General features: G+C 40.6%; 2 protein-coding genes across 4 annotated transcripts in view; one reads left to right on the forward strand and one right to left on the reverse strand.

The window, feature by feature from the left end:
* CNOT6L (CCR4-NOT transcription complex subunit 6 like) overlaps nt 1-24,594 on the forward strand; it is a 386,677-nt gene that overhangs the window by 218,227 nt on the left and 143,856 nt on the right. The gene's annotated exons all lie outside the window — the stretch shown is intronic.
* The window catches only part of SEPTIN11 (septin 11), a 96,730-nt gene that overhangs the window by 32,994 nt on the left and 39,142 nt on the right, over nt 1-24,594 (reverse strand). For all 3 annotated transcript variants that reach the window (XM_063310361.1, XM_063310362.1, XM_063310363.1), the window contains exons 3-4: nt 14,297-14,492; nt 5,969-6,155 (exon numbers count right to left, since the gene is read on the reverse strand). In XM_063310361.1, coding sequence (XP_063166431.1) covers nt 5,969-6,155; nt 14,297-14,492 — 383 coding nt within the window. The remainder of the gene's footprint in view (nt 1-5,968; nt 6,156-14,296; nt 14,493-24,594) is intronic.

The raw sequence follows: 24,594 nt of genomic DNA on the forward strand, positions 1-24,594 counted from the left end.
CCAATCACGAACTTCTTCTTGCACAATTTAGGATCAGACTAAAGAGATTAGGGAAGACCCACAGATCAGCTAGATATGAGCTCACTAATATTCCTAAGGAATATGCAGTGGAGCTGAAGAATCGATTTAAGGGACTGGACTTAGTAGATAGGGTCCCGGAAGAACTATGGACAGAAGTCCGCAACATTGTTCAGGAGGCAGCCACAAAATACATCCCAAAGACAGAGAAAACCAAGAAGGCAAAATGGCTGTCTGCTGAGACACTAAAAGTAGCCCAAGAAAGAAGGAAAGCAAAAGGCAACAGTGATAGGGGGAGATATGCCCAATTACATGCAAAATTCCAGAGGTTAGCCAGAAGAGATAAGGAATTATTTTAAACAAGCAATGCACGGAAGTGGAAGAAGACAATAGAATAGGAAGGACAAGAGACCTCTTCCAGAAAATTAGAAACATCGGAGGTAAATTCCAGGCAAAAATGGGCATGATCAAAAACAAAGATGGCAAGGACCTAACAGAAGAAGAAGAGATCAAGAAAAGGTGGCAAGAATATACAGAAGACCTGTATAGGAAGGATAACAATATCGGGGATAGCTTTGACCGTGTGGTCAGTGAGCTAGAGCCAGACATCCTGAAGAGTGAGGTTGAATGGGCCTTAAGAAGCATTGCTAATAAGAAGGCAGCAGGAGACGACGGCATCCCAGCTGAACTGTTCAAAATCTTGCGAGATGATGCTGTCAAGGTAATGCATGCTATATGCCAGCAAATTTGGAAAACACAAGAATGGCCATCAGATTGGAAAAAATCAACTTATATCCCCATACCAAAAAAGGGAAACACTAAAGAATGTTCAAACTATCGAACAGTGGCACTCATTTCACATGCCAGTAAGGTAATGTTCAAGATCCTGCAAGGTAGACTTCAGCAATTCATGGAGCGAGAATTGCCAGATGTACAAGCTGGGTTTAGAAAAGGCAGAGGAACTAGGGACCAAATTGCCAATATCCACTGGATAATGCAAAAAGCCAGGGAGTTGCAGAAAAACATCTATTTCTGTTTTATTGACTATTTGAAAGCCTTTGACTGTGTGGACCATAACAAATTGTGGCAAGTTCTTAGTGGTACGGGGATACCAAGTCATCTTGTATGCCTCCTGAAAAATCTGTATAACGACCACGTAGCAACAGTAAGAACAGACCACGGAACAACGGACTGGTTTAAGATTGGGAAAGGAGTACGGCAGGGCTGTATACTCTCACCCTACCTATTCAACTTGTACGCAGAACACATCATGCGACATGCTGGGCTTGAGGAATCCAAGGCTGGAGTTAAAATCACTGGAAGAAACATTAACAATCTCAGATATGCAGATGATACCACTTTGATGGCTGAAAGCGAAGATGAACTGAGGAGCCTTATGATGAAGGTGAAAGAAGAAAGTGCAAAAGCTGGCTTGCAGCTAAACCTCAAAAAAACCAAGATTATGGCAACCAGCTTGATTGATAACTGGCAAATAGAGGGAGAAAATGTAGAAGCAGTGAAAGACTTTGTATTTCTAGGTGCGAAGATTACTGCAGATGCTGACTGCATTCAGGAAGTCAGAAGACGCTTAATCCTTGGGAGAAGAGCAATGACCAATCTCGATAAAATAGTTAAGAGCAGAGACATCACACTGACAACAAAGGTCCGCATAGTTAAAACAATGGTGTTCCCCGTAGTAACATATGGCTGCAAGAGCTGGACCATAAGGAAGGATGAGCAAAGACAGATGCTTTGGAAGTGTGGTGTTGGAGGAAAATTCTGAGAGTGCCTTGGACTGCAAGAAGATCAAACCAGTCCATCCTCCAGGAAATAAAGCCAGACTGCTCACTTGAGGGAATGATATTAAAGGCAAAACTGAAATACTTTGGCCACATAATGAGAAGACAGGACACCCTGGAGAAGATGCTGATGCTAGGGAGAGTGGAGGGCAAAAGGAAGACGGGCCGACCAAGGGCAAGGTGGATGGATGGTATTCTGGAGGTGACGGACTCGTCCCTGGGGGAGCTGGGGGTGTTGACGACCGACAGGAAGCTCCGGCGTGGGCTGGTCCATGAAGTCACAAAGAGTCGGAAACGACTAAACGAATCAACAACAAGCTTAAAAAGAATGTTAGCAAGGGAGAACATGGTAGGGATATTTACTATAAAATCATGCATGGCATGAAAAGTTGGTCAGGAGAGACCTCTCTCCTTTTCTTGCTATATTAAAACTTGGGATCCTCCACTGAAAGCAATTATGGGGTGACTCAGGATTTCTTTCTTTATATATAAAATATGTAAGCTGGAATTTGCTGCCATCAGGTGTGGCAATGGCCACTACAGTAGGTAGTTTTAGTAGGTAATTAGACAAATTCATGGAGGATGGAGTTATCAAATGTTGATTGATCGATTCATTGATTGAATTTCTACACTGCCCGACTCCCAACGGCTCTGGGTGGTTCAAAAAATAAAAACACAGGAAAATAAAAATAAAACACTACAATAGTAAAAACGAGGAACAGAAGATGTCAACAAAAGGCAGCATCAAAACTCACCCCCTCCTTGTAGTGGGCTATACCCATCCTAGACAAAGACCTGAGCAAAGTTACTAATTCTGGAAGCTGTATATTAATTCAAGAATTTGCTGTAGAGCAACTGTGGAAGAGGACTGACACCTTCCCATCCTCTTTGCGGGTTTCCTTATTATATCAGCCTGGTTATTCTATAATAAAGAATGCTGGACTAGATTGGCATTAGGCCTAACTCAATAGGGCTCCAATTAGATTTTTATGTTCTTGTGTGTGCCAATTACCTATTTGGTTCATAGTGAACCTTTCAAATTTGGGCGATGCAATTTACATTATAAAGCTGAACCAGGAACCTATCAAACATACTTTAAATTTTAAAACTTTTCAGAACAAACTTCTCATTTTCAGCCTTCTCATTTTCCCTGAAAATTCCAATGCTGGCCGCCAATGAAATAAGATCCACTAATTTGCGTTTCAGAGTACAGAAGACAGCTGCAAACGGAAGGTAAACAGAGTAACGCAATTTTCTATTTCCTCTCTTTATAGCATATGCTTTATACAGGAAATATCATATGCCATATAGGCTATTAGCAACTATTTTAAAGTAAGAAGATAAGAATCGTTGCGAAAGTAAATTCCAAGAATGGTTCAACTGCATCAACTGCATTTCATAAGTTACCAGGTAGAACATCTATGTTCTAAAGTGAGGTTGGTCTTTACAATCGCTTATTGAAATGTGCTAAGTTCATATGCTAAGTTTTGAAGTTAAGTTTATTTCATAAAGCATAGGAAATGCTAATCACATCTTGCCTGCGTCTGGACATCACAAGTCAACAGGAGAAGAAAAAGTTTCCACTCTATTTCTTATAACCACCCCAGAGGGTGCCAGGACACAAGCTGAGGCCTTGTGTAAGCTTGTCCAACTAATTATTAAATCCGAACAAGTAACAAAGAAGGTTTTGGCAAGCTGCTTATCTTATAAGGTAATTTCCCAATATAATCAACACATAATTGCTGGGAAATTGAAGCCATAACAACTTGGCAGAACATCCACTGGAATCTATGTTTTTTTTCAAATAAAACAGAGGATATATATTGAAGTAGCATGATGTACCTTTTAGCTACAATTCTAAACATGCAGCTGGGGAGCAACGCTGTCCTTTGGGACATTTCCCTTGGGGCCCATCGGCTGCTCAGTCTCACCTGACCTTTAGCATCTTTCAAAAATGATTTTAATTTTAAAAAAAAGTAGCTGAGTTGTGGCAAAGGTGGTAGTAGTAGTAGTAGTTTATTAATTGATTAGTCCTGTGACCTTATCAATAAAATAAAATAAAATTGAATTAAATAAAATACAATACAATACATTGTCTAATTCCAAAAAGACTAACAGAGAAAAGAAAATACAGTAATACAATACATATGTAATAATACAAGGAGTCAGTAATTGTCATGACCACTGATGGCGAGCAGGAGGGGTCCTCAATCCAGGGTGGAAAACGCATGCGTAGTACTGAGGAATTAAGCAGCCATTCAAAGAGACACAGATCAGACCCGCCTTAGCTTTTGGGGTTTATCTGTCTGGGTTTTTCCCACCCTTCTTCAGTTTGTTAGGATTCTGTTTTATGTAGCAGTAATAAACACTAGAGACCTACTCCTCGTCTCAGTGTGAATTCTGACTGTTAGGACATCAATCAGATGTATGAATCTCCCTTACAGGATAAGGGTAATTTGTTCAGTGTATTGGGTTCTTATGACCGCTGCCTTAGTTATAAACTTAGCAGTTCTGCGTACAGATGACACCAATTACCTTCTATCTAAACAACCTTTTTAAGCAGTTGGTGAAGATAATATTGAGCCAGAAATTAAACAGTGCTTAGAAGCCCTTTATTTTATATAAACCTGTTTTGAGAGAATGTTGCTGGTATTTATAGACTTGTTTGGTCCTCTGCAGTCACACACTAGCACCATCTGGCCTTCTGTGGCTGCCGAGTAACACCACACCAAAACCATTTATAGATGCTTGGCTAACTGGTTGGTTTCTAACTTAAGTGTACAAGTCTTATTTCAAGAAGTCCAGGAGAAAACAGATTCATGGCCATGCCGCAGTATTATGCAAACCTGTAATGGCATTCCCATATTAAAAAAATAAATGATAGTTCAGTATTTGCATTCATCTTTCTGCCAACTCATTAGTGGCTGGGAAGTATGGCATAGATGTGCTATACTGAATGCCACTGTGTTATACAAAACGTCTAAAGACTTCTGAGGAAAGCTGTTACCTCTAACAAATTGCTTAAGCTCTCCAATCCTAGTGTTGAAGAATGCCTGTTGTCTGAGAGCTGGTTGTAGATTTCATGGAAATACACACACCCCCTTAGCCATTTTGAATGAGCATCCATAACACCCAGCCTCAAAGTGCCGTGCCAAGTTTATGTGTCCACACTGCCAAGGGATGCACAGTCATTTCCAAGAGTGTATGATGCTACTTTAGTCTGCTGCTGTCTTTTTAGCACTCTGTACAAAGTGTGCATTGCTTGCTACTTTGTCTATTTGCTAAGCAATCCCTAGCCACTTTTTATATGAGCCTTCATCCCTAGGTGGCCTGAAAGCAGTTTTTCCATGACCCATGGATGCAATTTGCTAACAACTCAGATTTTTCACTTTAAGCATCCCTCATATATTGTAAGTTGTCCTCTGCAACTATAAAGTGATGCCATGTAAAGTTCACTGATATATCACCAGAGTTTTACTGTTGATTTATAAAACTGGGCCAGTAAACTTTCTTATTTTCAGATTCAGTCATGCTGCAAATCACTGGAGCAGAACGAAATGCAGTAATACTAATAACAACAACTGATGAACTGAATAGATTGTACCTAAACTTCAGGCTGAGCTTCAGTTCCTATTGTAGGCAAGGTAAACTGTCTGCATTTACCTATGCAGCTGACTTTGTAAATTGTAAGCCAGAATTATATCCTTCCAAGAAAAGGCCCACAATTGTGTATGGGCTATAGGTATGGCAAAGACATTCCAGAAAGTGTCCAAGGACCAGGGCGACGATCCAATTAACAAAGTGATCATACAGGTTTCAATTAAATTTGCATGTTTTAATTGATGAATCCTGTAGTTTTGAAAAATGAAACTCATATTTTTCTTTTTTGAGATGATAGTATATGCAATAGAAGTTCGACAGATTATAAGCAAAGATGCCTACTTTTTTGAGTAAGCTTTCATTCTACTTATGGGCTTTTTAAAGTGTTTTAAAACACTTTAAAATTAAGTGTTTAAAATCCTGTCTCAGACTCTGCCTCACCTTCAAAACTTTGTCTTCATTTCTGAAAAACAAGGATCTTCGCTATATAATTATGTGACTGGCAAAACAAGAACTGAGATCCTATCTCATCAAGATGAACAGGGATGTACCTTGCTGTCGAGCTTCTTCATGGTGACCAGATCAAGGGATTTCAGTGAGTGCCCAGTTGGGGCAATGAAATATAAGCACGCGTGGATCCTGGTGTCGTGATAATTAAACAGGGACCGTTTGATCTTCAGTTCTTCCTGCAAGTAGGCCTCAAACTGAGCATCTATGTATTCCACGATGGGTTTGTAGCTGAAACAAAAGAATCCAAATTCAGTTCAGGAGCAATTGCCATTGTTTACAGCCTTTCTTTGAGGTGATGCTCTACCACATTATTATGGCATCAGAATCATATCCATTGGCCAGTCTACCATGAACCCAGGCTCAAATGCAAAATGCCTACTTTCTATATACCTTTCTCACTCTTCCTAGTCCAATCATAACTGGATTTCTTTTTTCTATAGCAAATTCACAGATATGCTGAGAGCCTGTGCCATGGCATATGAACTGAAACAAGCCCAGGATATAAATGAGAATCATACAGTCCAAGAGTTGAGAGGGACCTTTTTCAGCATTGACCAACCCCTTGTTCAGTTCAGGGATCCCAAATAAATCATTCCTGATAGACATCTACCCTCTGTTTAAACACATTCAATGAAGGGAAATCCACCACTTCTCTGGATGAAGTTTTTCCTAACAGTTAACTTCCTGTAGCTCAAATCCATTATTCTGTCTCCTCTGGAATGACAGAGAACAGGTCTTGACTTTCTTCTGTAGCATCCTTTCAGATATTTGAAGAGTGCTATTGCATCCCCCTCCAGTCATCTCTTTAAAGATGACCAGTTTCTGCCATCCTTATTTGTAGGATTTAGTTCCTTGGTCATTTTTCCTGTTCTAATCTAACACTGCTTCACTTTTTCTTAAAATGTGGCACCCAACTGGACACTAAAGGTGGGGTTTGACTGCAGCAGAGTAAAACAGAACTATTTACTCCCCATGTTTAGGAATTATAAAGATCGTTGTATTAATTTCAAGTTTTTCCACCACCCATCCATCTTGGATAATTAAGGCAAACACAGATTTAAAAAAAAGGAAGTTGGCCTAGTTTGCTCAAATTGCCTATTTATGACTCCAAGCACCCCACGTGGGGCTAACATTTAAATATCCTACATATTGTGCCAATTACTGTTGCTCAACAACAGGCAAACAAGGGATGAGACCTGTATCTTTTATGTCAGCACGTGTACTACTTCTGAACAGCTCCTCACATAGAATCAGTTTGTGAGCATGCTTACATACTAAGGGGGTAATGCACTTTGCTTTTAAAGAATTTTTTTTATGACAGCTGGCTCTTCAACTGAGGGTGAACTCTTTGTATCAAAACAGCTCATGAGCTGCAAAATGCTCTGTTTATCAGGGCATCTCATTGGAATTTGAATGAAAAAATTGCAAGCATCTTTTACAGCTGCTCCCAATCTCCCTCTTGCCAGCATTAACGAAGGAAGCAGCTTTAGACTGAGGGAATGAAGACAGCTTATAGTGAATTTCAAGTTTAAAAAGATAAGAGGATCCATGTTGCGGTGTTGCCTCTTCTTAGGCCTCATCCTGTGATTAGTAAAGGTAAAGGTTTCCCTTAAGTCCAGTCATGTCCGACTCTAGGGGGTGGTGCTCATCTCCGTTTCAAAGCCGAAGAGCCGGTGTTTGTCCATAGACACTTCCGTGGTCATGTGGCCAGCATGACTACACAGGACGCCATTACCTGCCCGCTGAAGCGGTACCTATTAATTTACTCACATTTGCATGTTTTCGAACTGCTAGGTTGGCAGGAGCTGGGACTAGCAACAGGAGCTCACCCCGTCACGTGGATTCGAACTGCCGACCTTCTGATCGGCAAGCTCAGTTCAGCGGTTCAACCCGCAGCGCCGCTGCGTCCCCACTAATCATCTGTCTAATCACTAATCATCCTGTGATTAGCAATGCTCAAATCTGTATAAGCAACGAATCTCTGACACTGGCCCCTAGCCTTCATTAGTTCATTGGCTTGGAAGAACCTAGCCTACTCCAGACATTAGGCCCAACTCACCAACTCAAACCCACCTTGCTCCTGCAACTATGTCTGCTGTTCTCATCCATATGGGAAACCCAGGATGGGCCTTGCCCATTGAGTTACTAACCTGGGGTCTTTACTCTTTTACTTGTATTTAAGTAACATAGAGTACTCCAAAACTTAAAGTTATTTTTCTTTGTTGTAGTTTAATCACAGGTTTATATGCCGTGATGATTCTAACACCACTGGATTATGGTAGTCCAAGAGGGGGGAGGCCAACTTCATCCTTATGTTGGAATTCTACCTGTTTTTCCCTATCCATTAGAATGTTCTGCACCAATAATTTGGAGTTGAGGGATTTTAGCACTCCAACCAACTTCACAGGCATGGCCCTAGACAGATTGTGCTGGACTGGGACTAAGAAGACTTAGTTCAACTCTTGAGCTCACTGGATGACTCTAAGCCAATCTCTCTCTCAACTCAACTCACCAAGTTGATGGGAATGAGTGATTCCCATATAAGGTACCTTAAACTCTTCAAATAAAAGTGATATATGCATGTGATGATAATGATAATTTATGATGATGTAGTAATTGGTGTGTGTGTGTAAAAAAAAAAATCCCTTCTAACCCCTAAGGGTGGTATGTGTCTTCCTCAGTCTCAGGTCCTCTACCAGAGGCCTGGGAGTTTGAGGGTTCTGTGCAGCATCTTAACTGTTCCTAGCACTGCACTCTTCTGGACAGAGAGCTCTGATGTTGTTCCCAGGTCCTGTTGGAGCCATCTCCCAGCTTGGGAGTTATGGCCCTGACTGCTCCTACCATCACTGAGACCACTTTGGCCTTCACTTTCCACATCCTCTGTAGTTCCTCCTTCAGGCCCTGGTACTTTTCCAGCTTTTCATATTCCTTCTTCCTGATGTTGCTGTCACTTGGCACTGCTACATCTATCACCACCACTGTCTTCTGGCCCTTGTCTACTACCATGATGCCTGGTTGATTGGCCAGGTCCTGTCTGTCTGGATCTGGAAGTCCCACAGGATCTTAGCCCTGTCATTCTCCACAACCTTCTGTGGAATCTCCCATCTGGACTTAGGAGGGTATAGCCCATACACTGTGCAGATGTTCCTGTACACAATGCCAGCTACTTGGTTGTGGATTCCAGTTCCTGCATGCATCTTATACCTTGCCACTATGTGTTGGATTGTCTCTGTCCCTCTCTCTCTCTCGTGTGTGTATATATGTATATGTATATGTGTGTGTGTGTGTGTGTAAATAAATAATCAGGATTAGCAATTACAATAATTACTGGAATATTCTTCTGAACAAAAGACACTCACATATTCCAACTTTGCCAGTAAAATATAACTAGCCAAACTATTGTTAATATACAAGTTGAAAATGGCAGATTCCCACAAAAGCAATCTCTGAACTGCAATTTTAGGAATTTAAATTCTCACATAGTAGAGAAAGTCCAAGGAGGCCCAATTCAATTCCAGTTTCCATAGCAGAAAACCTAAACCTCATTTTTTGACATGGCATCAAGCATGAAGTTAATTTGAAGTATTGAAACACTGATGCCTTACAGTTGTGGAATTGTTGATGGCCAAGCTATGAAGCAAATGGGAACGGCAGAGCCTCTTTCCCCCACTAACTTGTAGCGGCTTCTAGTGCTGCCCCAGCCATAACGCTTGTCCCCATTACTGTTATATCAGCACAGTGATGCCTGGATGACTCTAGATTACTATAATGAGCATCTTCTACAATAAGACAGCGCTGGAGACAGTGTCTGAGCATCCATAATATTATAGAAAGGACTATACTGTGGTTGTCCAATCCATTTTTGAATTACAAACTGCTGTCTGTAACTTGCATATATGATACAAATTTATATACAAAAATAATGTGTGTTTATTTGCATACATCATTTGCCCCATTGGCTATAGTTTTATTGATCATGGGAAAAGACAAGGAGAAGTTATGACACTGAAACCCCACCTGAATCATGGGAAATCTTTTTTGGCTTCTGATATTCAATATCAGAATCTTTTGCCTTCTGATACTCAACCAGCCTTGTTTATTGTGCTTTGGAACCTGTCTGGAGACAGAAAGACCAGATGTTCTTCCTTTTAGGAGAACTTAACAGATGCTCAAGAAAATAAATTTCACACAAGAGAACAGAAATAGCACAATGTGCTTTTCACAGAAGAGGACAGAAAAGCACAATGTGCTTTTAGGCATTCCCACAAAATGGTGACATAGGCATAGATGCGTCTTGTGAAAGCAACTAGACAACAGCATCACTGTGTGATCCCAGTATCCAGTGAAACCCAGGGATTGCTGTATTGTGTGATCCAGGATCCAATGAAACCAAAGAAAGCTGGTTGGCTTATATAGTACTCCTTATTCCAAAGTTCATGGGTATGGGAGAGAGAATGCTAAATTTCACAGAGGAATGAAAATATAAAGGAAGGATATACTAGCATTCGCCCACATTATTTTACCTCCCCCTTCCACTCATTAGTTTCCCATTCTGTTTCCATGGTCTTAGAATGAGGCATCTTGGATTTTTTTTTTCAAGCCACACATTCCATAAATTCCTTGTGAAAGACTTATTCCCTATTTAGGAAAATTTAGACAAAACCATTAAAATAGCCTGGCTGTTCGCTGAAGTCCACCCACCCACCCTCCCTCCCGGAGTCTTAGGTACAGTTAATCTATAACCTTTCAAATCAGTTTTAAACAAATCCAGAATTCACGTTTTCAGCAATGCATTTGTGTGGAAATAATCTTACCGGTTAAACTGGAATGAATAGTCTAGTATAAAGATGATTAAAGTAACAGACTTCAGGGTCACTGCATACTCCAAAACATTTTTTTAATGATACGGCTCAGCATATATGGAACTAGCTTGCTTATCTGGCTGGGTAACTACTGCACTGCAAATCTTACTCACTTAAAATTAATGTAATTTACGCAAGCCCCTTTCATCAGAGACAGCTGAAGGATGGCATGAGGTCCCAATCCCCCTTTTGCAGCCCACAAAACCTCACTGGATCATAATTTGAGGAGAAGCACCCAATGCAAGGTACAAATAGGCTTAATATGGTTATAACAAAGCCAAAAGTCTCCACCAAAGCCAGGAAAAGGCACCCCAAATCCTACCCTGGCCATCTGCATGACTTGACCCTACCTACTGTCTATCAATGTTCCACTTGCCACAGCTCTGAATCCTTAGAATATGTTAACTATGATCCCTGCTCCCTACGCCGACTCCAGTATCAATTCACATTACCTGAACCATTCTGGATTTAACTGTCTTTTATACATACAGTTGTATGTTCACTGTATTTTATACCACAACCTATTTTCAAGAGCTCCGATCATTACTAAAGCGCCTAGATATGCTCAGTTTACAGTTGCATGTCTGTTGGTTTGTTTATTTATTTTTAAATTTATTTCATTTGTAAGCACTCCTGTTTCTAGTAAATAGAAGCAGTAACACGAGACAAGGCAAGCCATGACTGTGGTTCTTTTTCTTGCCAGCTGTTTCAAACCAGTGCTGGTCAACTTCAGATCCCGGTGCTGGTGGAAATGGAGTTGTTAATGGGAGGTTTCCTAACCCATTCTTTTTCCTACTTCCCCCTGCTTTTGATACTGAACTTGCCTGGGTGATGAAACAGTTATTTGTTGCTTTGCTGAAGGAAGGAAAAAGTTGATTTTTGTATAAGGAAGGCAAGCAGAAAGCTGAGAGAACTTGAAGAATGAAGAAAAGAAACAGTGACAGTTGCATGGAATGGGATGGGGTGGGAAAGAAATGAAGATGATAAGCAGATATAATCCAGAAAAACAGATCCTCTGGTAACCCTTGGGACCATTAAACAGACATTCCGTTATTAAATGAGGAGGCATTCAACAGAACACCTGAAATCTTATCCTATTGTACAACATAATTATTAAATAAAATTGGAAGTGCTCATACATGAGTCCTCTGAATAAAGGAAAAACAGAATCTATCAATCTGCTTCCACCCCCATGTCTAAGCTGCTACATTATCAGGAAAAGAACCAGGAAGAGAGATTAAATTAAGACAACCTTTTGTCATTTATCACCTTTGCCTGAAAGTAGTATTTTATTGATGCCCAACATAAACTTGGAAGAAATTGTGCCATTTCTGCCCAAATCAATCTGGTTTTGCAATAGCCTGTTAGTTGGATGTCACTGAGGCCTGGTTTATAGCAGTAGAATTGTGGTCAGGACCAGAGTAAGGGCCATGTCTTAGGTGTGCTTCTCCCTATAATGTGCCTTCCTGCTACTTTCCCCCTCCCTACCCCTCTCCAAGAAAAAGGAAACAGCAACGTATATCACATCCAGAGAGAGCTGCATCCTCGTTGCCTTTTAGCATTAACACAATTAGCTGATGGGCCTTCTCCAAAAACTGAAGGTTTTCCCCCAAAGGCTTCAATCACCCCCTTTGATTAGCAGCTGTTTTGGACCCCCTGTACCAAAAAAAAAAAAAAAAGGAGCTATGATAGGAGATTAACTATAGTCGCCACGCTTGGCTAATGATCATTTGAAACAAGGCTTCAGTTGTGACAAGGCATATTGAGGTAACAGCTTGCCTATTCATATCACCTTCAGAGGGTGCCGTTTTAACAAAGAAGATCTTGACAGATGAAGGAAACCATGCCGCCCACCCTTCCCGAATTAAATCAGATGCAAAGTCATCCAGAGACAATAAATGGTAATGTATTTCCATTTTGAACAACTGCTCTCTCTCGCTCACTCTCTGTCTGTCTGTCCTTTCTCTTGGCTTGGAAACATCTATACTGCTTCTTCCAACAGGCACAGATCATTCCTTGGTTTCCAAGTTTGATGTATTTATTAAAATCTCCAACCCTGAGAATGGAAAAGAGCATTTTTTGATCAGTTAACTATCTCCAAAGCAAACAGAAGGTTGAGAAGTATAAAAAGGGTCCAGTTTAGTGGAAAGGGATAAGGAGATTGCAGTGAAGAAGTCCAGTAACATTAACAAGGTTTGAGAAGGCGCTCTTACTTACATTCAAGATGGACATTTAGGAGAAAAGTTAAGTTTTAGTCCTTTTTTCCCCAACCTGGTGCTCCCCAAAAGTGTTAGATCTGCATTGCTAAGCTATGCTAAGTCGGTAAGGATTCTAGTTTTCTGTGCCAAGGATAGTGCTGGACATTTGAGTGGCATGAGAGGAACCGCATTCCAAAAACATTAGGAGGGGGTAAGACAAAACTAAATTTGATTTTGCTTTATTTGTATTTATGTAAAATTAAAAATATTTAATATGATTTGCTAACAGACATGAATCTAAGAACCTTCCCCTTCAGCCCTATTGAAAATTATAGTTCAGCAGTGATTTTTAGATAAGAGTGATTGAACTCATAATTTCAGGAAACTACGAACAGCCCTGGGGTTTTAGGCTGTGCACTTTTGTTCTTGAGGGCATTGAGAGAAAGATGCCCCTTTTCAAAGAAAGCTACCACCAAATCCTTAATTTAAAAACTCATTTTAATCTACACCACTCAGGAACCCTACTGGGAATTCCACATCGGCAGCACTTCATGACAATGAAGATTAATTTATCTGGTCAGCTTTTAAACCTATGCCAAAGAATGGTTTAGAAATGCCTGAAAATGTAAAACGTGGACTTATGTGGACCTGTGGCTAGCCTGCAACACATTTGTTTAGAAACTTTTACCAGGCAGTGACTAGATATACCAAATGCTGGAAAAATATGACAGTTGTTAATGCATTTGCATTTTAAACATATATGGTACAATTTTTTTTTTTTAAAAGAGAGGTTTAATTCTTCAGGTGAAATTAAGTATCAAAACCACTTTTTCTAACAGATGTAGATTACATATGGCTGAGTACACATAGTCAGTGTACTGAGTCACCTTTAAACTGTTGTGAAAAACTTTTTATACGTATACACATGTATGAGAAAAAATCTGCTGTCTCTTTTCTTTCTTTTTCTGTTCTCATCAATTAAATAGAGGCAAAGTACCAGGTCTCTGAATGTATATAAAAAGAATAAAGTCACAAAACTAAAAGAATAATGGAGGAAGGGGCCTCCTTTAAATCAGTGTAAATTACAGTGGGGATGAGAAGTTAGAAACGTCAACCAAAATGACTAGGAAAATTTGGTAGTTCTCCTCCTCACCTGGTGAGAGAATGGTGGAGAATTGCTTGTTTGAAAGGAAGAAAGGGTTTAATGCAGCCTGCAGATTAAAGGCAAATCAATGTATCTTTTTTTCCCCATCAAAATCTCTGAGCTCTCCCATTTCAGAATATTTTACATGGGTAAATTTCACATTACCTGTCGTCCTTATTGATCTGGTCTCCAAATCCCACTGTATCGACAATTGTCAGCTTCAGGCGGACATTGCTCTCCTGAAGTTCGTAACTCCTAGCTTTCAACCGTACACCAGGCTCCTTGTGAGTTGCAGGGTCACTTTCGAACTTTGTGTTGAACAACGTGTCCATGAGGGTTGATTTTCCAATGCCAGTTTCCCCTGGGAAAAAACATCTGGATTAGGAGGTCCCAGAAATCCATTGCTCCCAACTTTCTGCTTCATCTGAAGAACCGGATATTCTACGAATATGCAAGAATACTAAAGTCATAGAGATGAGACAAATGCTTAGGGGTGAAAGTTTATAGTCTGCTCAATTAATTCAACACAATTTATTAAATTAATTCTCAGCACAAACCTAGTTTACAGTCTGAATTCCAAAGTGAATCCTTGATTTGTTAAACATGGGTCAGCATCAGGGACACTTAATCCTTACCTAGATCCCCTGATATCACTGACTCCAAAGGATGGTTTAAAAAAAAAAGGAAGAACGTCATTCAGAGATGAGCTTACCCCACTTTAAAATGAGCCTGCTGTTGAGACAACGGTTGCTTGAAACTGCAGTTGAGGAAGACTGATCTGAATACCCCAGCTCATAATTCAGTGTGTCAGTTCTCTTAAACAATACAGCAAAGCATTATGCATTCAGTAAATCCAGTCTCACTATGTGGCCATTACCCTTGAAGTTATCAAAGATCCTGCCTCCTTCTCAACAGATCCTCAAAAGAAAATGGATCTGTGGGTCCCTTCAGCAACATCGCTGATGTGTAAGGATGACAACAATGACCGTCCACCAAATTGTGTGTGTATGGTTGCAGTGTTGGAGTAAGATGAGGGAGACATTCAAGTCCATCCTTAGCTACGGACATTGATTGGTTCTCACTGGGCCAATCACTGTCTCTCATCAGCCCAATGTACCCAGCAGGATTGTTGTTGTGGAAATAAAATCAAGGGAGATCTCTGTGCACGCCATTTTGAGCTTCTGGAGAAAGCTGGGATATAAATCTAATGAACAATACTGTCCTGTGTTAAAAGCACTTCACATGCATTATCTGCTTGAAATCCTTGTAACAACTCTAGAGTTCCTAAAAATTGCTGGGGAAATTGAGGCTAAGAGTGAGTGACGTGTCTAAGGCAGCTTAGTGAGTCCATAGCAAAAAATAAGTTTCCACCTGGGAATTTCCCAATTCGTAGCTAAATGTCTCAATCACTTCACTATATTATTGTAGATTAGAATGATTAGAACAAACCAGTTTATGTTTGTCGCTACCTTGTCTTATTTAACCCTGACACATCTTCCTTCTTCCTTTCAACGGTTTCCATACAGTCACTGATTTGAAATGAAACACAAGACGCCTTATTCTGGATAGACACTGTATGTGGGCCGTATTTTGTCATATTATCCTGAACAGAGGATTCCATACAAGCCACAATGTCACTTGCATCATGACATCACGCCAAGGATGCAAATTACAAAATGTGTGTCCCTTGTGTGGTGGTATCATGTGATGTCATGAAGTATGTGTGAAATGACCTCCCACTCCACCTGCAGCTGTCTATGAATCTGAAGTTTACTGTAAAAGATAAATGGGAAGGGAAGTGCAGGCTGAAGAGAAACAGTATTTTCATGCTTGTGAAGTACCTAACTATCTTCCCTCAAAGTTCTAGGTTTGAACAGGCTGTTTTGCTTCAGAGCCTTCAAAATCTACCCTTCAACTAAAGGCACTAGTATGTGAATATTCTTGGCACTGCATAGCACTCTCATTCTGCGTGAAAGGTGAAAGGTCCCCTGTGCAAGCACCAAGTCGTGTCTGACCCTTCGGGGGGGCGCCGCTTTCACGTTTTCTTGGCAAACTATAGAGCGGGGTGGTTTGCCATTGCCTTTCCCAGTCGTCACCTTCCCCAACAAGCTGGGTGCTCATTTTACTGACCTCGGAAGGATGGAAGGCTGAGTTGGCCTGAGCCGGCTACCCGAGAATCCAGCTTCTGTTGGGATTGAACTCGGGTCGTGGGGAGAGTTTTGGCTGCAATACTGCCGCCTACCACTCTGCACCACACGAGGCTGTACTCTCATTTTACTAACAAGTTAAATTATAGACAGAAGTTACAGCCAAATACAATTCCTAAAAATTAGTTCTTTACTAGCATGAGAACATAACACACACAGACAGAAACTACAATTTTGGGAAATCTGGTGGGAACAGACATTTAATTTAAATTAATTGTGTTTCTTCTTGCAAAGCACATGATTAGAAAGCAAACACTTTCTTGTTGGATCATTTCCATGTAAACACATTTAACCCAGACTGAAAGTCAGTGTAGAGTATGTGATAAATAGTTTTAGACTTGGGATGTCAGAATGGAATAAAGAACCCAGAGTTCTATACTTTGATTCCGAGCATTTTTCCAGATTGTATAACTGCCCTGAAGAATAAGGATTAATGTTCCCAAATTCCTCACACTATGGTGCCAGTCCAGATGGGTATTTCTGTGTTTATTCTTCAGTAAACAAAGAAAAAGAGAAAGAGTAACAATTTGCATACATCTTGGGAGCAGGAATTGGTTTTGTCGCTTATTCATGAAGTGTCATCTATATTTATTGCACAATGAGACTGTAAATAAAATAGTCAAATCAGAAGGAACAGCACAGCTTCTAGTTTTCCATCTTTGTCTCTAGTAAAGAAAAAAAGACTTATTTACTCCTTCAACCATTTTCCAGTTACCATCTTAATTTTATTCTCCTCCTGCACTTTCCCTTCCAAGCCTATGTTTAGCTACCAAGAAAAAATAGTTTAAAATGTCAGATTTTTTTTTTAAAAAAAATCACGAGTACAGAGCTACAGCACAGGTAGGATGCAATTTGCATTTTGCTTTGACATTCTGTAATACATCTTGACTTTGCATAAGGAGGTTCACATTTTTGAAGAAGGGAATCAGCTATTTCCCATCGTAGGCATCAAAGCAAGCCAACAACAACAAATCAATTGATGAGCAATGGGGATGCACTCTTAATCACCTTAACTTGTGACTTATGGGGGAGACATTTTTAAAAAAAGCATTTTTAAAACAGTAAAATTGAGATTATGGATACATCTCAGATTTATTTTTATTCTCCTTTGGTTTTGGTCTGCAAGAGGGAAAAAAGAAGCTGCAAATTGCTTTCTCTTGTCAGGCTAAGCCGCCCCGCGTTTTATTCAGTAAGGAATTTGTATTTAGAGTTCAGCGGACTCTGCAACGCCTTGCTGTTCCCTCTGACCCAAAATTTGGCTTCCCATGACAGCTAACAAAATGCCTTCAGAAAATCCACAAACGGCACAAGAGAACAGCACTTTATATTTTAATACAGTAAAATTCTGTTCAAGTTTTCTCACGGTGTAGTTCTCAGTACATTCCCCACCATATTCGACGAGGTTTATGTTGGAACAGAGACCGGAGGATCTATTAAATTTGCATCTACCCATTTCATTTGTTTTAACCTGAACACTTGTCATCCCACATCCACTGGCAATCTTCTAAGAAGCCCACATGAAAAGTTTCTGCAATATGCACACTTCCATAATCTATATACCTTCTGAATTTCAAACTTCGGAAAAATACAAATATTGGCACATAGAAGGGTGTTTTATTTTACCTATAGATTTGGGAAGTGCAAACTGGGCACATTAACATAAGAATTAAGTTAATTTTTCACCTAATCATATTTAGAATTTAACTGGTCACTCTAGTTCATTTGGAGGGGGAATATTTAAGTATACAGCTGCTTCTGAACTGCAGCCTAAGAGAACTGCCATACCAAGGATTTCTACCCCCAATTTCTCACACAGCAGTTTGAAACTGACCACCATTATTTCCTGCCAACCCCAAAATACAGAGAAGACAACAACTCAATCAATGCACTCTCCCTCCACCGTTGATAAATAAGAAAGTGCAAAGAATATTAACTAGCTTCCCATTCCCTGAGCTCCCACGGTTCATGATTCAAGTTATGCACCCACCCAACTGCACGCAGCTCAGAGCGGCATGCAAGATAAAAGCAAAATTATAAATAATTAAAAGCCATTTACAAAAAATGAAATACATTGTACCCGAGGCAACTTTATGCAACCCCAAACAACTAAAATAATCAAGATAGGCATAAAACCTACAAAATTGGCCCCTGAGTTGAACCCTGAGGAATCCCACAGAATAGAGGCTGAAAGTTGGACCTCTCTGCTTCATCAACACAGGCTGAAACTGATGCTGGAGAAAAAGAGGACAACCACTGTGTCACTAGGCCTCCCATCCTCAATTCCCTGAGCTCACCCAGAAAGATACAATGAGCAATGGCCACCAAGAGATCAAAGAGGGTGAGGATGGGTGCACCACACCATCCCAGGTCCTCCATAGGTCATCAAAAATCAATGCCCTTTCTATACTGTGCCCGGGTCTGAAACCTGAGTGAAAAATTCTGGATAATCTGTTTCCTCCAGGGTCTTCTGAAGCTGCAGGACCACTACCTTCTCAAGCAATTAAAAAAAAAAATCTCAACCTCCCTCTGATCAAACAAGAAACAAGATAAATTGCTGGCACTAGGTTTATTAGGATATCCTAGAAAAAAGCATGTTTTTCAGGACATGGCTTTCTGTGCATATGTCTTGCAATTTGCATAACACTTTGAGAGATGGTTATGATGAGAAACTGCACAAGGGAAAATTAATTATAAAACTATACACAAAAGCATTAAGAACTTCTGATGACTTTCCAGCTGTCTCGCCACTGTTCTTCTGCTGCATTTTAAAGCCCCTGTGAATTGTGGCAGTGAAATGTGAAACTAGGTGCTTTCCTCAATGCTTATGACCATAATTGCCTGTTGTTACAGTGGCTGGACTGAAGTTGGAGACAAGAGACAAACCCCTTCAGTCCACTGATCTGAAACTCTCCAGCTGAGAGCTTTTAAGAAGGAGATACTAACTCCTGAACTTTTGTTTGCCATGACACTGCACTGAACTACATCCCTCATCCCTTGCTGGTTGTGTTTCTAAAATGGCATTTGGCCAAGGAGCAGCAATGGCCAAGGAAAAAAGCAACACATTTTTGTCAGCTTGGCTTTAGAGATCATTATATGCAGAAGTTTCCTCCTGGTGTGCCTTAAACATCACCAAGCCCAATTCTGCCATTTTTTTTTTCAAACATTCACTTGCAAAAAAAGGAATTCAGCAGTGAAATCTATCTCCACAGGCTAAATTCTTTAAAGTGCAATAAAGTTTCAGTCCATGTTCTGTCTTTCTAGAGAAACAAACAAAGCTCCCTATTAAAGTTTCACTGTAAAAACAAATTAGATATCACATAAACAGGCAAAAATGGGAATAGCTCAGCTCTGCCAAACGAAGGGCAGAGATCAACTATTTCATTCTTGCGCACAAAGAAATGTTTTTCCAGGAATGCAAGACGACTCAGGATACTTATCAGTCACACCAAGGAGTTGGAAGACTAAACTACGTGGTCACATAGCTTGCAGCAGTTTAACCACAGTAAAAGAAAAGAAAAGAAGAAAGAGAGAAAAAAAAAAAGACTAATCTTCAAGGGAGGAAACAACCTTTTTGCATTCCAGAGACACTCAGTCTCTGGAGATGTTTGATTTGGATTTTCCATAGGTTCTTTGTTTGACATAGTGACTTTGATTATGACCTTTAAGTCAGTTTGCTTCAGAGTCTCAAAAAAAAAAAAAAAAAAAAGCAAGCTGCAGGACCAATCACCAGCAGATCATGGGGTACAATACAGGACACAATATCAAGTGCAGCAGTCCGTTTACAAAAGGAAGTGCATGCTAATGAAGGAGGAGTAGGTATAATCTCAAGAGCCTGAAAAACATTTTCATGAGTTGGAATATGACTTCAACTAGCACATACAATCACGAGAATATTAAGCAAAAGAATATGGCAGAGGTCTGAACTCTAGCGGATTATTACATTTTTTAAAGGCTTCCCATATTTAACAGTAACACAAATTCTCTGCATGTAGAAGACTAACCTTCAGCAAAGGATCGTTACCTTGTCGTGGTGCTGGAGCTTGAGCACCTCAATGATGCCATGAGCTAAACCGTGAAGGGCCACCCAAGACGGGAAGGTCATGACAGAGAGGTCAGACTAAATGCGATCCCTGGGAAAGGTAATGGCAACCCTCTCCAGTATTCTTGCCGTGAAAACTAAATGGATCAGTACAACCAGAGATATGTCGGTATACCATTGGAAGATGAGACCCCCAGGTCAGAAGATGGTCAAAATGCTACTGGGGAGGAACAGAGGATGAGTTCAACTAGCCCCAGACGTGATGACACAGCTAGCTCAAAGCCGAAAGGACGGCTAGTGGCCGACGGCGCTGGTGGTGAATGGCGAATCTGATGTTCTAAGGATCAACACTCCATTGGAACCTGGAATGTAAGATCTATGAGCCAGGGCAAATTGGATGTGGTTATTGGTGAGATGTCAAGATTAAAGATAGACATTTTGGGCGTCAGTGAACTGAAATGGATTTGAATGGGCCACTTCACATCAGATGACCACCAGATCTACTACTGTGGACAAGAGGACCACAGAAGAAATGGAGTAGCCTTCATAATTAATAGTAAAGTGGCTAAAGCAGTGCTCAGATACAATCCAAAAAACGACAGAATGATCTCAATTCGAATTGAGGGCAAGCCATCTAACAATACAGTGATCCAAATATATGCCCCAACCACAAATGCTGAAGAAGCTGAAGTAGAGCAGTTCTATGAGGATCTGCAGCACCTACTGGACAACACACCTAAAAGAGACATTATTTTCATCACAGGAGACTGGAATGCTAAGGCAGGCAGTCAAATGACACCTGGAATTACAGGAAAGTATGGCCTGGGAGAACAAAACGAAGCAGGACATAGCTGATAGAATTTTGCCAAGACAATCACTCTGCATAACAAACACTCTCTTCCAATAACCTAGGAGACGGCTTTATACATGGACTTCATCAGATGGACAACACCGAAATCAGATTGACTACATCCTTTGCAGCCAAAGGTGGCGGACATCTATACAGTTGGTAAAAACAAGACCTGGAGCTGACTGTAGTTCCGATCACGAACTTCTTCTTGCACAATTTAGGATCAGACTAAAGAGATTAGGGAAGACCCACAGATCAGCTAGATATGAGCTCACTAATATTCCTAAGGAATATGCAGTGGAGCTGAAGAATAGATTTAAGGGACTGGACTTAGTAGATAGGGTCCCGGAAGAACTATGGACAGAAGTCCGCAACATTGTTCAGGAGGCGGCAACAAAATACATCCCAAAGACAGAGAAAACCAAGAAGGCAAAATGGCTGTCTGCTGAGACACTAGAAGTAGCCCAAGAAAGAAGGAAAGCAAAAGGCAACAGCGATAGGGGAGATATGCCCAATTACATGCAAAATTCCAGAGGTTAGCCAGAAGAGATAAGGAATTATTTTTGAACAAGCAATGCGCGGAACTGGAAGAAGACAATAGAATAGGAAGGACAGGAGACCTCTTCCAGAAATTTAGAAACACCGGAGGTAAATTCCAGGCAAAAATGGGCATGATCAAAAAGAAAGATGGCAAGGACCTAACAGAAGAAGAAGAGATCAAGAAAAGGTGGCAAGAATATACAGAAGACCTGTATAGGAAGGATAACAATATTGGGGATAGCTTTGACGGTGTGGTCAGTGAGCTAGAGCCAGACATCCTGAAGAGTGAGGTTGAGTGGGCCTTGAGAAGCATTGCTAATAAGAAGGCAGCAGGAGACGACGGCATCCCAGCTGAACTGTTCAAAATCTTGTGAGATGATGCTGTCAAGGTAATGCATGCTGTATGCCAGCAAATTTGGAAAACACAAGAATGGCCATCAGATTGGAAAAAATCAACTTATATCCCCATACCAAAAAAGGGAAACACTAAAGAATGTTCAAACTATCGAACAGTGGCACTCATTTCACATGCCAGTAAGGTAATGCTCAAGATCCTGCAAGGCAGACTTCAGCAATTCATGGAGCGAGAATTGCCAGATGTACAAGCTGGGTTTAGAAAAGGCAGAGGAACTAGGGACCAAATTGCCAATATCCGCTGGATAATGGAGAAAGCCAGGGAGTTTCAGAAAAACATCTATTTCTGTTTTATTGACTATTCTAAAGCCTTTGACTGTGTGGACCATAACACATTGTGGCAAGTTCTTAGTGGTACGGGGATACCAAGTCATCTTGTATGCCTCCTGAAAAATCTGTATAACGTCCAAGTAGCAACAGTAAGAACAGACCACGGAAGAACGGACTGGTTTAAGATTGGGAAAGGAATACGGCAGGGCTGTATACTCTCACCCTACCTATTCAACTTGTACGCAGAACACATCATGCGACATGCTGGGCTTGAGGAATCCAAGGCTGGAGTTAAAATCTCTGGAAGAAACATTAACAATCTCAGATATGCAGATGATACCACTTTGATGGCTGAAAGCGAAGAGGAACTGAGGAGCCTTATGATGAAGGTGAAAGAAGAAAGTGCAAAAGCTGGCTTGCAGCTAAACCTCAAAAAAACCAAGATTATGGCAACCAGCTTGATTGATAACTGGCAAATAGAGGGAGAAAATGTAGAAGCAGTGAAAGACTTTGTATTTCTAGGTGCGAAGATTACTGCAGATGCTGACTGCAGTCAGGAAATCAGAAGAGGCTTAATCCTTGGGAGAAGAGCAACGACAAATCTCAATAAAATAGTTAAGAGCAGAGACATCACACTGACAACAAAGGTCCGCATAGTTAAAGCAATGGTGTTCCCCGTAGTAACATATGGCTGTGAGAGCTGGACCATAAGGAAGGCTGAGAGAAGGAAGATCGATGCTTTTGAACTGTGGTGTTGGAGGAAAATTCTGAGAGTGCCTTGGACTGCAAGAAGATCAAACCAGTCCATCCTCCAGGAAATCAAGCCAGACTGCTCACTTGAGGGAATGATACTAAAGGCATAACTGAGCTACTTTGGCCACATAATGAGAAGACAGGACACCCTGGAGAAGATGCTGGTGCTAGGGAGAGTGGAGGGCAAAAGGAAGAGGGGCCGACCAAGGACAAGATGGATGAATGATATTCTAGAGGTGACGGACACGTCCCTGGGGGAGCTGGGGGTGTTGATGACCGACAGGAAGTTTTGGCGTGGGCTGGTCCATGAAGTCACGAAGAGGCGGAAGCGACTAAACGAATAAAGAACAACAGAAGACTAACACATCAAGGAGAAGGTCAATCTTTGTAGTATACCAACTTTCTAAACAAAGGGTGGTTTGGATACAAGAAGGCATTAAAAATGCAGGACTTCACCCTCTACCTTTAAAACCAACAGGTCCAGACACTGTTTTACAATTATAACTTGGGTTGTAGAAGCTGATTCTCAGACTGGTAAGGATTCAGGAAATCACTGTGTAAACAGTCCACTGCTGCAGATTCCCTCTTTATCAGAGAAGATCCTGACCTTCTTTGCAGGGTACCATAAAGCTGGAAGAATGAGATTTGGAAAGTCTTTGCCCTAATGTACACATAGATATATTAGTTCTAAACTGAAAATAATTCACTTGCTGGAATTCTTGTATCACAAGTGCTTTCAACTTAATGACATTTGCTGAAGAGAACTTTGGAGGTTCATGCTTAGGAAAAATCTCCAAGGGCTGGGATAATGGTGAGGTTGGAGCCTGAAGATGGTGATGCCAGCTGTGTCAGCTGAGATTGGTTGTGATGCCAGGTCTTTTGCTTTTTTTGCTTTTCTTTTACTGTTTTTACAGTGTTTTGGTTTTGTACCACAGCAGTGAGCATCCAGAGTTGTGTCTCTTAAGATGCGCAGCCATATAAGTCTTCCCAGTGAATGAATGAACGAATGAATGAGAGTAATTCAGACAGCTACCAAAAATCTAATAGTGTTAGAAGGCTAGGAAATTGTTTTAGGGAATATCAGTTTACTAACACTTTACTAGTACACACAATTATGGAACATGTACCAAGCTTCAATGAATTTCTTTCTAAACATCCTAATTCTGATTATTACTGCATAAGATCCAACTTAGAATAGAAAAGTCACCTGCCATTGTGCAAGAATGAAAGAAGTATTTTCCCCCTTATTCTGATATGTTTCATAAACCACCCAGAGTCGCTTTTGAGTGAGATGGGCGGTGACTAAATTTGAAATATATAGATATATGTACGTATGTATGTATGTATGTATGTATGCATAAAAATTAAAATCATCCAAAGGCACCCTCAA

Source organism: Candoia aspera, chromosome 8 (genome assembly GCF_035149785.1).
Source record: "Candoia aspera isolate rCanAsp1 chromosome 8, rCanAsp1.hap2, whole genome shotgun sequence".
Lineage (NCBI taxonomy): Eukaryota > Metazoa > Chordata > Lepidosauria > Squamata > Boidae > Candoia > Candoia aspera.